The 12,484-nt window shown below is 49.5% G+C and overlaps 1 protein-coding gene across 1 annotated transcript; it reads right to left on the minus strand.

Annotated features, from left to right (window-relative positions):
• Positions 1–10,836, minus strand: LOC148639758 (uncharacterized). The gene is made up of 19 exons (XM_088621501.1): positions 9,841–10,836; positions 9,332–9,429; positions 8,242–8,384; positions 7,780–7,914; positions 7,404–7,566; positions 7,081–7,179; positions 6,790–6,917; positions 6,337–6,483; positions 5,835–5,927; positions 5,421–5,543; positions 5,184–5,309; positions 4,702–4,824; positions 4,198–4,346; positions 3,923–4,043; positions 3,060–3,250; positions 2,672–2,816; positions 2,295–2,366; positions 713–1,971; positions 1–225 (listed from the first exon to the last, which is right to left on the minus strand). The coding sequence occupies exons 2-18, from the start codon at positions 9,420–9,422 to the stop codon at positions 1,723–1,725; spliced, it is 2,298 nt and encodes a 765-aa protein (XP_088477627.1). The 5' UTR covers positions 9,423–9,429; positions 9,841–10,836; the 3' UTR covers positions 1–225; positions 713–1,722.
• Between the last annotated feature and the right edge of the window lie 1,648 nt (positions 10,837–12,484).

The following is a 12,484-nucleotide window of genomic DNA, read 5'->3' on the forward strand; positions in this document are numbered from 1 at the left end:
TTCTGTACACGTTGTGTAATTTATTTAAACACAAATGTGTGTGTGGGAGAGAGAGAGGTGTCCTGTCTGGTCCAGACTGAGCTGGGGCGCCCAGGTGTCTCTGCAGTGGCTGGGGAGGGGCGCCCCGACTCCAGAGTGCTGCTCAGGGCCGGGTGAAGAGCTCCATAGCTTCAGCAGCCCTCTCCCGCACCTGCGGCTCTTGGTCCTGCAGCAGGACCCTCAGATCTGCGGGAGGAAAGAGACGAGGCTGTTACTCGGGGTCCTGCAGCCCTGCTCAGCTCCTGACACACAGCTGCAGTGCTGATCCAGCTCTTGCCCAGCAGGTGTGAGTTAGGAGACACTGTGCAGAGCAGCAGGTCTGGACCTCATGCAGTGTGGTTAAAGAAGGAGTGTGAGATCCTTTCTGTGTGACATCTGTGTTCTCTTCACTGTCAGAAGGAACAGTAGTCAAAAATGTCAAACTATGAAGCTGAAAGAAACGGCCACACTGTAATTCACAGACCACACAAGTGTCTAAAAAGAATAAAATAAAGCAGAGCAACTACAGATGTGCAATTCCACAAAAACCTGCTAAACAGGCCAACTATACATTTTTCATCTCCATGCTCTGAACTTCTCAAAACTTTGTACACTGGGTATCAATGGTGTGAGAGGCTACAGCCAGAATTTCTGGTTAAACAGACTCTAAAATACTAAAATACTAAATACTAACCCACTGAAGCTAAGCAGGTGTGAGCCTGGCCAGTAACTGGATGGGAGACCTCCTGGGAAAAACTAAGGTTGCTGCTGGAAGAGGTGTTGGTGGGGCCAGCAGGGGGCGCTCACCCTGTGGTCCATGTAGGTCCTAATGCCCCAGTATAGTGACGGGGACACTATACTGTAAACAGGTGCCGTCCTTAAGTTGAGACGTCAAACCGAGGTCCTGACTCTCTGTGGTCATAAACAAAACCAGGGCGTTTCTCGAAAAGAGTAGGGGTGTAACCCCAGCGTCCTGGCCAAATTTCCCATTGGCCCTTACCAATCCTAATAATCCCCATCTATGAATTGGCTTTATCACCCTGCTCTCCTCCCTACTGATAGCTGATGTGTGGCGAGCGTTCTGGCGCACTATGGCTGCCGTCGCATCATCCAGTTGGGGCTGCACATTGGTGGTGGTGGAGGGGATCCCCATTACCTGTAAAGCACTTTCAGTGGAGCGTCCAGAAAAGTGCTATATAAGTGTAAGCAATTATTATTATTAATTATTATATACTGTACAAGAACAACTGGTCAACATACTGGACACAAAACACAAGCATCGTTACCTCGCTGAGCTCTTGTCAGAGCGAAACAAGAGCAGAGTCTCCTCTGCAGCTGCTGCACTTGGAGGCCTGAAACACAGAGGGGTTGAACAGCAGAGCTCCTGCACACACAGCACCACACAGGATACTGCACCAGCGCACACTGCCAACACTCTGAATGGAGAGCAGCTCATGGAAATGTGTTTCCTGGTGACATTGGTAAGTCTGATTAACCTGCCTCATTACTGACAGAAAAATGCATTCCAAACACTAGACAGACGAGGCTGAAAGTGGTGCCCAGTGTCCTGCTGCCGAAATGAGACTACTGTAGCTAGACATACTAGAGCCTTCTAACTAGAGGCCTTTTACTAGTGTGACATATCAGAGCCTGAGTCCTTTGAGAAAACCCCAGTGATCAAACACCTTCAGACTCAAACCTGTTTCAAGGGAAATCTACAGAGTAGCGTTTTAATGCTTGAATTCCCATCCCGGCAATACCCTCATCACTAACCACAGCACAACTCACTTTTACCAGTGGAGCATCATCTCTACACTGAACCTCAATCACTCTTCTCATTGTCACTGAGCTCTTAGCAATGAAGATGGCAGCACTTTCCCGAACCCAGGCCCTTCTGCTCTGTGCACCCTGGAGTGCAAGCCTCTGGGCCAGGCTGAACTGCGCACTCGTTATCTGGACACAGGGAATATTGCAGGGCAGTGTGAGACAGCACGCTACTACTGTACAGGAGCCCCCATGTGAGAGACAGCCCTCCATTACACATAAACACCTCTAATCCATCTAATGAGAGTGTATGAACTCATCAGCAGTACTGTGATTATAATCTGGATATAAACTGCTACTCACTGTAATTAGTGCTCAGTGTAAGCCTGGTTTAGCACAAATATATTTCTTAAATCTGACACAAGTCTTCGTGTGTTTGTGTCCCAAAAGCATGGTGTGCTTCCCTCTCTCATCAGCAGCCCAGAAGCCAGCCCCAGGAGAACCTCACTCACCAGGATCCTGCACATCTCCTTCATGGACAGCACACATTCCAGCGTGAAGTGCTGTAGGACTGTCCAGCAGGCCTGGGGAAATCCACATTGTCAAAACCAGTTTATCTTGAAACAGAGCCCAAATTAAACAGAAACTACACAAATGTCACAAAATAGAAGCCAGCCCTGAAACCCTTTGACACATCCTTGATAGTAACCCTCTGAATGTTTAGATTTCCAGGCTACAAGTTCATACTGACTGTAGGGTTGTTTTTCTTCACCAATTGCAAAGCTGGTCAAACACTGGATAGGTGACAAGTATCAACATCAAAGAAGGACATGAGAAGACCCATTGTCCCACAGGCTCAGCCCAGCCAGCGGCAGCTCTGTGTCTTTACCTGGATGACCTCTGGGCTGGGGTCAGTCAGGTTCAGCAGCACGCTGACCAGGGAGCTGTGGACCTCTTTGTTGAGCCGGGCTTTCTCAGAGCCCAGCCTGACCAGCTGCCCCAGCAGAACCACTGTGACTCTGCGGACCTCCGTGCTCTCCTGTAACACAGACACAGGACAAGAGGGAAACTTTACACACAGACACGCACAAACTGTCACCACTTATTTTCTCCTCTCAGGGCTGGAGTCTGAGCCCACTGTCACTGTAGCTCAGTAGCTCAAAGAACAAACACTGTAATCATGGATATCCAATTGATTACAATTACAAACGTTATATTTAAATTTAATAGACAAAAACAAATGACACAATATTTGAATAAAGAACATCCTAAAAAACTTACTTTCCAAGCAGGGCCTGGCTCTACAGTACACAAAGGGCACCAGTGCTTTGGCTTGACTCTTGTCCGCGATGGACAGGACAGTGATCAAGCCCAGTAGAGCCCGCAGAACAACTGGCTCAGCTGGGGTCTCCTGCTCTGTCAGGGCTGAGCTCTGAGCTGCCAGCTGCTCCTCTGTATGTCTGTGGATCTGAAGACAGGAGGACACCAGTCGGCCTTCATTCCCAGTACTGCTGGGACAAGGGTTACACTGAGGGAGGGTCATGCTGGTCGCTGCTGGTCAGCAGAAGGGACAGCTAAAATTGACGTGCTAGCCAGCTACATCTGAAGATAATTGTCCACCACACCCGCCTCAGGTGGTTCAAGCTACACAAGCCCTTGGTCTGGCAGCGCTCAGGAACTCGGTCCTAAAGTCTCAAGCTTTTCCCTGACTTCCGACTTTGCTCCTCGGATACTGGCCCCTAGCTTCACCCTGCCTTTGTTGTCTAAATTACCCTATTGTGCTTGTGTGCTGTGACTGTCTGTTTACAGACTGTGCTAATTACCATCAGCTCTGAGTTTGGAGTTTGCTGTGTGCTGAGCCTCTTTGTTCACCCAGCTTTGATCTGTCCTGTTCTGGACGTGACTTTGGGCTGCTGGTCTGCACCACGCTTTTCTGTGCTCGCCAGCCTGTCCCTGTGCTGCAAACAGGGAGCTGTTTGTTCACACAGTCGCTTGCCTGTTTGCTGGTGTCTCTCTGCCTGCTCTTGGGCAGCGACATATTACAGGGAGACAGTACCTCCATGCTGTAGCTGTCAGCTGTCTGACTATCTGTCCTCTGCTCAGTTAGAAACACCAGCAGATTGGCTCTATAGTCACTTACATCCAGTTCTGGATCATCCACCTTCATGTCCCTCATCAGGCCGAGATGATCAGCCAGGTGCTTCACGGTGTCCGAAACCACCTGGCTGGTACTGAGGACCTGCCACACCTCCGAGAGTGAGCTGTAAAATACACCCCCAGCTGTCAGTGCAGGGCTCTGCATTCAAACTCATTCTCAGAGCTAAAATACACAAACACTGACGCCACAACACAGTGCTGTTGTTGTGATGCTTTTATCACTGCAAAGAGCTTCTCACTGTTAGAATTGTGCTCTACCTCTCAGAGGGAGATGTGAGGGTCACTAGGGACTGGATGGTCTGTCTGAGGTCCTGTGCGGCGAGATATAATATCCCCTCCCTCAAACTCTCTTTCAAGCTGTCATCCAGAGTGTAACTACTGCCGAAGAATTGCAGCAGGTCAAGAGCCTACAAGGAACAAGAACAGCAGGTCAGTCTCAGACAGATCACATGAGCTCTGTTACACTGACTGTTGAAGTTGTCCACTACTGCCCCTTTGTTGCAGTTCTCAGTGCTGTCTTCAGAGACAGGACACAGGATCATGTCACTAGGTGTGAACAAAGGAGTCATTTTTCTGAATACTTCTGGAGCAGTGTTTCCCAAAAGCTAAAAACACAACTGTATTGATCAATAGCAAAACAGTTTCCCGTCCAATCACTTCTCACAAACTATCTGTTCTCCGATTCACAGTGACAGGATACAGCTTGTCCAGAGCATCCGTGTGGGAAAACAGCAGACAGGCGGCTGCGTCAGACACACTGACCATCATTGTCGCCAGGAGCTCGGCCTTGGCAGGGAAGCTGGGAGCTCCGGAGGGACTGGCGCTGTGCACTGCCTGTGCCATCATGCCCACACTGCAGCACAGGCTCAGTCTGACACTGGGCTCCTGCAGGGGGACACACAGCAGCTCACTCACTGACAGCCCAAACGCCACCTCACCTCCACCAGCCCTGGGCTGTGATGGACACTCACAGCCTGGACAGCCTCGAACACTGTATCCCTGTGTCCTCCTCCCCAGAACAATCCAATCAGGTTGAAGTATAATTAACAATGTCTACCCAGACACTGCAGGAAAGTAGCAAAACAAATAAGGAAGAACTTTTGCCTGAGAGTTGTTACGAATACCTCCCTGCGTTAGAGAAGCACATTACAGAATGTAGCAGTGGTAGAATACACTCTTCAGACAGGAGCTGTGAGGTTCACTCTGTCAGGTCTCTTGTTCTTAAAGGAGGACATGTTGCCTACCTTAGTGGTGACATGGTGTCTCAGTCTCTCCATAAAGTCAGTGTCCATTCTCTGCAGTAGATCCTCTGCAGGTGCTTTAAGTGCAACTTGCCCATAGCACAGAATCAGGGCACAGGTGAAATCACTCTGCAGTAACAAGCATGACAATCCAGATCAAGGTGCTGAAACTTGTAGGTAGAAGCTGACATTTAGAGCAGCTTCTGTTTGTCTGTCAGGACTCTGATGCAGTACACCTACCCTAGAGCCCTGCTCATTGCAGGGGAAGGCTGGGTCAGTCAGCTGGGTCTCCAGTCTCTTCAGCACAGACAGCACCACATCCAGGTGCACACTGGCACACAGCCCCATCAGCACTGCCAGATCCTGGGACACCAGACAGGCATCAGAGCACTCTTACAACACCCACAAGGGCATCATGCACACTCTCTCATGGACTGCTGTTCTAATGCCATGATAAAATGAGCCGAGTCATCAATATCCGTTCAACTGAATGAATAAGGGCTTCAGCAGTCAGATACACGGCACTTCTGTGTTGCCATGAGCTGTGGAGAGGGGTAGATCACAGCACTGAGCTGCTGTCATTGATGAGGCTCCTGAGGGCTTCACTACTGTAACGTCTCTCTGTGCAGGTGAGCGGGCTGCTGTCCCCATTACCTGGGCGTGGACCATGGTCAGCAGCTGCTCCAGCTGGGATTCCAGCACTGGTCTGGCCTTCGGCACTGCTGCCCCCACAAGCACACTCAGACTCTGAAAGAAGAGCACGTTGGAGTCAATCTGGAGAGGCACTGCTGCTTCCTCAAGAGGCCTCACTCTCTCAGTGTATGCAATAACACGTTAGCATTAGGATTTTGGTAGTTTGATCACACACAAAAATCTGACAGAGCAGGATAACGCCTCCCCTGGACTCTACCCCTGGCAGATCCATCTTGTTCACACCCTTCCACAATCACATGGGGTATCACAGACCATAATCCTCTTCTGCACTGGGCCTCACCAGCACATCACTGGAGCTTGTGGACAAAGGGACACTGGGAAAGTGCTACTAGTTATTGTTTGGATCTACAATTTAAGGAATCAAAATCCATTTTCTAAAAGAAACGGACCTCGCAATCCACAACCTGTACACCTAAAGGCCCATTGTCAGTCACAGCCCTACCTTGTTGGTTCTGGAGTAGCTGATGTCCAGCTCAGCTGCATACAGTGGCTGGAAGGCCTGTAAAACTGCTGGCAGCTCACTCTGAAACTTCTCCTCAGGGAGCAGGCAGCACATAGCTGCCAGGGCCAAGACAATGGCCTCCGTCACCTTCAGACAGAGCAAAACACAAACTCCATTATCCTCAAGGAAAGGATTCAGTCACAGGAATGCAAACTTGTCTAAAACCACACAGTTAAAACAGCTTTGAGCAATGAATAAAACCTGCTTCATAAGTGCACCCTATTCAACTTTGCTTACTGTGATCTGAACCCTGGACCCTGATACCCTTCCCTAATACCTGCACGGACACATCTTTTCTTGGCATTCAAGTCCATTCTTTCCTCCAGAACATCTGAGAATTCAGGATGATTAATAAGATGTCAAATAACCTACACTGGATTAAAGATCCCATACCTTTGGCTCAGAAGATGGCAGCCATCTGTGCACTATATCAAAACTTATGATGACCTGGCTTGAACAGTCCTGAACACACTGCCCGGAACCCTGGATTTTCGCCCAGCTCTCATACAGGCCTTCTAATGCTGACAACATAAGAGAGGAACAGCCTGCTACACTCCTCAGCTACATCAAAGCAATCCTGTAGCTCAGTGGGAGGTGGTCTGAACAGGCCTTGTCAGTGGATTGCCAGTTTAACCAAGCAATGAAAACAACTGTCCCCCTAAATGAGACAGCTTGCACACTTACCAAAAGCCATCATTGCCTTCATTTTATTAGTCACAGCAAGGGGAAAAACAGGCACCAGCAGGTCCAGAAGTCTCACTATATCCCTTGCTATGTCACGACCTTCAAAGAAAACACATTTCACACTGGGTAGGGACCAAGGCTCATGATGACACTGGAGACTCAGCAGCAGCATGAGTAACAAACACTGAGCCTTCATAATAAGCTCATGTATCAGGGCTTGAATGGACAGATACGAGCAGTATCATGAAGTTTGAAATACAGCACAGTAAAAAATCTGGAATATATCTGTGCAGATCACACCCCATTAGCAGCACAGAACTTACTGCAGTTGCGGGAGATATCTCCTACAGCATTCAGCAGCGTGTGGTGAGGGAGCACTCCGGGCTGGAAGAAGGACAGCACCATATCCATGGTACAGTCGTAGTGGTCTCTCACCACACAAACGACAATGTTGCTGGCTGGCTGTTGCCAGTCAGGCAGCCATTTCTGAAACAACAGTAAAAAGAGATCAGAGCGTCTTGGGAGTCGATAGTATTGGAGTTGATGCAGCAGGTTGGATCAAGCCAATGAGCACACAAGTTAACATACAATGATTTGGTTCCATTAGATGCATCAATGTGTGCTACAGGCAAGGAAACAGACCACAGCACTACAGAAAGACAACAGTTCGATAGGCAGGAATAAAAGGGGTTTACATACCGGTGACATCGTCATCTCATTCAAAGCCATCGAGACGGTGCTCTTGGCCAAGGACTCATCCAGATGCTGCACAGATATTTTGCGCAGCAGCTTCTCCACTGCCTGGAGGACAGCAGAGCGATGGGCAGTTGTCACCTAGAGCAGGGAAGAACCAAAGCCAGGGGTGAGACTGCTGCTCTCATCACAGCACCAAGAGTGTCTGTTCAGCCTGGCCAACGGGCACTGAGTGTGAAACAGCAGAACCACCCAAGCTCAGCACACGAGGGAGTGGAAATGCACACAGAGAAACCCCGGGCTTCCACTCAAGCACATCTGTCAAGATGACAACACGTTAGGGCTTATCTTCTGACTTCTAGTTGTAAGAAACAGCACAGACAGTATCTTGGAGCACACTGGGCTCCTGATTAGAGTGCGTTTGCAACGAGTATGTCAGGAGGTGCGTAGGGAGCTCCTTCATGTTACCTGGGGGCTCTCGAGGAATCCCAGGATGACTGGCAGTGTCCCCTTGGTGTTCCTCTGCAGGAGGGAGAGCAGCTCTTCTATCAGGAGCTTCCCAGATTCCTCATCAGAGCTGCTCATTCCCTCCAGAACAGCCAGGACCTCATCTACAGCAGACACACAGACAGGGGAAACACTGGTGTCGCCGCAGCACAGACTTCTAGGGAGAAAACTCTAAAACTGACCTGTTGTCTGAGGGACCTATAACCCTACTGACACGTGTCTGAGAATTAGAAAGATGAAAATGATTTTTGATGCACAGCCCGTAAAAGCTGGGACTCTTTCACCCCGGAGAGTTTTCCAGTAGAGAGGAATACAGATCTGCTCTAAGGGCAGGAGGCTTCAGAGTGCAGGGTTTTGTTTTCGTGGACCTGAATAACAGCTGCAGCCACTGGGACTTCTGAACCCTGAAGAGCCCACAAAGAGAGCTGCTGTCTGAGTCACATCAGTCCTGTTATCAGCTGCTCCTCCGCAAACAGAGGATCTCTGTGTTGAAGAAGAATCAGGCAGCAGCTCTGCTCCCAGGTGGAGAACCTCCTTCTGCTGCTCTAAGGGGATTAGAGCCTCTAATTCAGCTTCTCTCACACCCAGTCAGAAGGACTTGGACAGATCTTCATAAATATACATTTGCTTTTCCCAAATTTACAATTAAATGTAAATGAAAGAATAATTGCAGTACATCACTCAGACACAGCTCATTTCATAACCACTGTGAGTTACTCATTTTCAACACTTTCGATAGTTTCATACCTTACATGGATGTTAGTCTTCTTAAAAATACTCTCATACTAAATTATTTTATTTTATATCTTATTATTTTAGCTTAAATCTTCTGTTTATTTTTGCTCAAATCATCATTAGTTGAAAAGATGAAGAGACTGCTGTTGCTTTCCCTGCCTTGAGCTGAGGAGACCTGCAGGGTGACAGCGAAGAGCCCCTCAGGTCAGTCAGAGCTGAGCCCAGGGATGGAGTCCCAGTGGAAAGGGAAGCCAGGAGTCAGTGTGTGGGGGGACTGGCTTCAGGGGGCACTGGTCTAGATCCAGCTGTGTCATACCTGGCCCGGGGCACTGGCAGCCTGTGCGCTGCACACAGGAGGAGAGCCACTTCACCCTGCTGGGCTCACAGCTGCACTCCTTCGGGCTCATCTTGGACCTGTCAGTCAGCCAGTAGAACAGCACAGTGAAGCAGGGAGCTGGGCGGCGCTTCTCACACACTGGGAGTCAAGGTACTGCTGACAGGCCAGTGCAGCCCCACTAGACACCACAGAACTCTCTCTAACCAGCTGGTCCTACTGGAATACAACCCAACAGGCTGAAGGGCAGACACAGGATATTGAGAACACAAGCAAATTCTTCACATCAGTGAAAGCAGAGACAGGAACAGAAGCAGCAATGAATTCCTGTTCAGATCTGCACTCTGGGCTTTAATAAAACTCCAGCAGGTTAAGAGCTTTTAACCCCCTCTTACTGAACACCGTGTTAACACAATAACCGCTCGATCTGCCCAGGAGAAACAGGTCAAGAACAATCGGATCCGCGATACGGAACTTCGGCAGGTCCCTACCTCGTCCGTAAACCACCAGGATCTTCAGTGAAAAGACAGAGAATATTGACAAGCCGTGTCGAGCTGAAGTGTTTTCTTCGCTACGAGCATCAGCGCTGAGCGACTCAGCAGCACCGGAGCGCTTTCCCGGACCGCAATTGTTGCGTCACAATCCCGATGTGACGACGTCACGCTCACGTTTAATAAGTCATTATAATCACTATATTTAATTATACAATTACATTTTTTATATGCTTTCTGATTTTTCCCAACTCTACCAACAGAAGCACTAATTGTCTGATTTCCAAAGTGTCAGCCGGAAAGTTTCAGAAAACACGGAGCGGAGCGTCTTGCTCACGATATGACGTCAGACACCCCTTCCTCCCTCCATCCAGACTCGCCTCTCCCTCCTCTCTCACACGACTCGCTCATCAGGGCTTCTACTGTCACTCCAGTCTCCTGCCAGACCTCTCCCAGACACAGCCTGCTCATTAGTCCTCCTGTGACCCAGACTCGCCCTGCAGATCTGCTCTCCGGCTCCTCCTCATGGTCACTCCGCTCGCTCACGCACAGACCTTGTGCTCTAACCAGTCCGCAACGACACATCTGGTCTTGAAGCAGCTCGTCTTGCAGCGCCCTGCAGCAGCGCCACGGTGTGTGAAGCCCTGCGGCCGGGAGCAGCAGAGACCCGTCGCTGGGCCGCAGGAGGTCCGAGACTGACGGTCCTGCAGACCCGCTGGTTCTCATAGCGGCGGAGCGGGGCTGCAGGTCTGCCCTCGGCTCTTCTCCGCAGTGACAGGAGGCAGAGAGAGCCGCGCCTCAGGAGCCCCACACGCCTCCACAGGGATCAGCCGCAGGGAGACGATCGCTCCTCCGACACACAGCCGCTCACAAATAACGGCTGCGCTCCTCTCGCGCCCTCAGCGGAGCGGGCAGCCGCGAGCCGGAGCCGGAGGGGCGGAGACGCCGAGCGCTCGGACCTGCGACTCAGCCAATCAGAAGCCGCGATCAGCAGGGGGCGGGGCCTGAATGAAGAACAAGGATACAGTAGAAATATTTTATACTATTAATATAATAATAAAACAGTTGCCTATGAAAACGCTTGTCAGATGCACCTCAGTTCAGCTGGATCCATTTCTGTGTGAAACAGCTTGTTTCCTGTCTTCATGACAACTTGTCCACGACATTCTGGATGAAATGAAAAAGAACTGAAGTTGAAACGGTTTTTTCCTCATTTGACTGAAACCCAAATGGCTGGAGGTTTAACAGCAGGATATGCAACATGTGTTTCTTCCAAGTGGTCATTTTCCTTCTGCTTCTAAAACCAACTGAACTCTGAGAATTTTTATTTTAAGTACATTCATTTCACCAGAAGAGTAGTATCAAAAAGCAGCTGCACATAAAATAAGCACTTCTGTCAGAACTCGTCAGTTTCATCTACTGCTGAACAGGTAAAGTAAGCTTTCCTGCAGGCAGTCACTTTCAAGATTCAAGATGTTTTATTGGCCATATACAACAAGTGTGTTGGAATGCCTACTCGTTCAGCTGTACCCAGTAACAGTGGAGGAAAAAGAAATAACAAACAGACATGGATAATACATTTAGACAATAGACGTTCTAACACAGTCAAGACAGGACGTAGTGCAAACAGTGCAGTACCTTAAAGTGCAGGTGCTAATTTGAGCTGTTTATGATGCGGACTGCCCTGGGGAAGAAATTGTTTTTGAATCTATTGGTCAGTGTTCTGACACTGCGATACCTCCTACCAGAAACCAGATTGTGGCCAGTTTAGGTCCCAGTTTCTGTGAGACACCCCCAGACTGTCCTGATCTGAGTCTCCTGTGGGACGGGTGGTGACTCGACTTTTGCAGCAGAGCAGCTGTGTGCTGGGCTGATTCCTTAACTTGGCCTCGGTCTGGCTCAAAGCCCTCAAGCCCAGAACAGACACACTGCCGGTCACACGCAGCTGGAGAACCGCAAACACTATCAGACCGATATCCAGTCCCTGCAAAAGCATCTGGAGACAAAGCGAAGGAGACCGTGAGTGAAGCTGAGGCCAGCCTCACACTGTGAGCTGCAGGTGAGGCTCTCCAGGCCTGCTTCTGGTGAGCCCTGCTGTAGCTCAGCCCCAGTCCTGCTCCTGGATACCCAGGGCGTCGGTGAGGTTTCCAGGGGTCTTCGAAGCAGCAGCTCCTGAAGAGCTGGAAGAAGCTGTAAAACTGGTCCAATAAAGCCAATAATGAGCTAATTGAGGTCACTGAAAGTCCAGCTGGACTGAAATCCTGCAGACACACAGGACTGGGGACCCTGGTCACAGGCTTTCATTCCTGCTGAGCTCTTAGTGTATCGATGGAGCCGTTTGCTGAGCTGATCAGCTGAGACTCCAAGTTAGCTCTTCGATCGAACATCTACACCCCTTTAAGCACCTGAAAAGGGGAGTAAAACACCAAACGGAAGAACAAAGACAGACAGACAAATATGGAAAACATATGGAAATCTTAGTATCAGAATAATACTGACCCAGTGAAGTTCACTGCACACAAATGTATTGGTGTTAAACAAAAATACACTGGAGCTGATCTCCTCCGTGTTTCCGAAATCATCCTCCCGAAAAACGCCGGGTTGTTACTCATGTTGGTCTGAGACAGCAGTTGTTGGGTGTCAG

This window comes from Lepisosteus platostomus, chromosome 26, assembly GCF_059453375.1.
Source record: "Lepisosteus platostomus isolate fLepPlt1 chromosome 26, fLepPlt1.hap1, whole genome shotgun sequence".
Taxonomy (NCBI): Eukaryota; Metazoa; Chordata; class Actinopteri; order Semionotiformes; family Lepisosteidae; genus Lepisosteus; species Lepisosteus platostomus.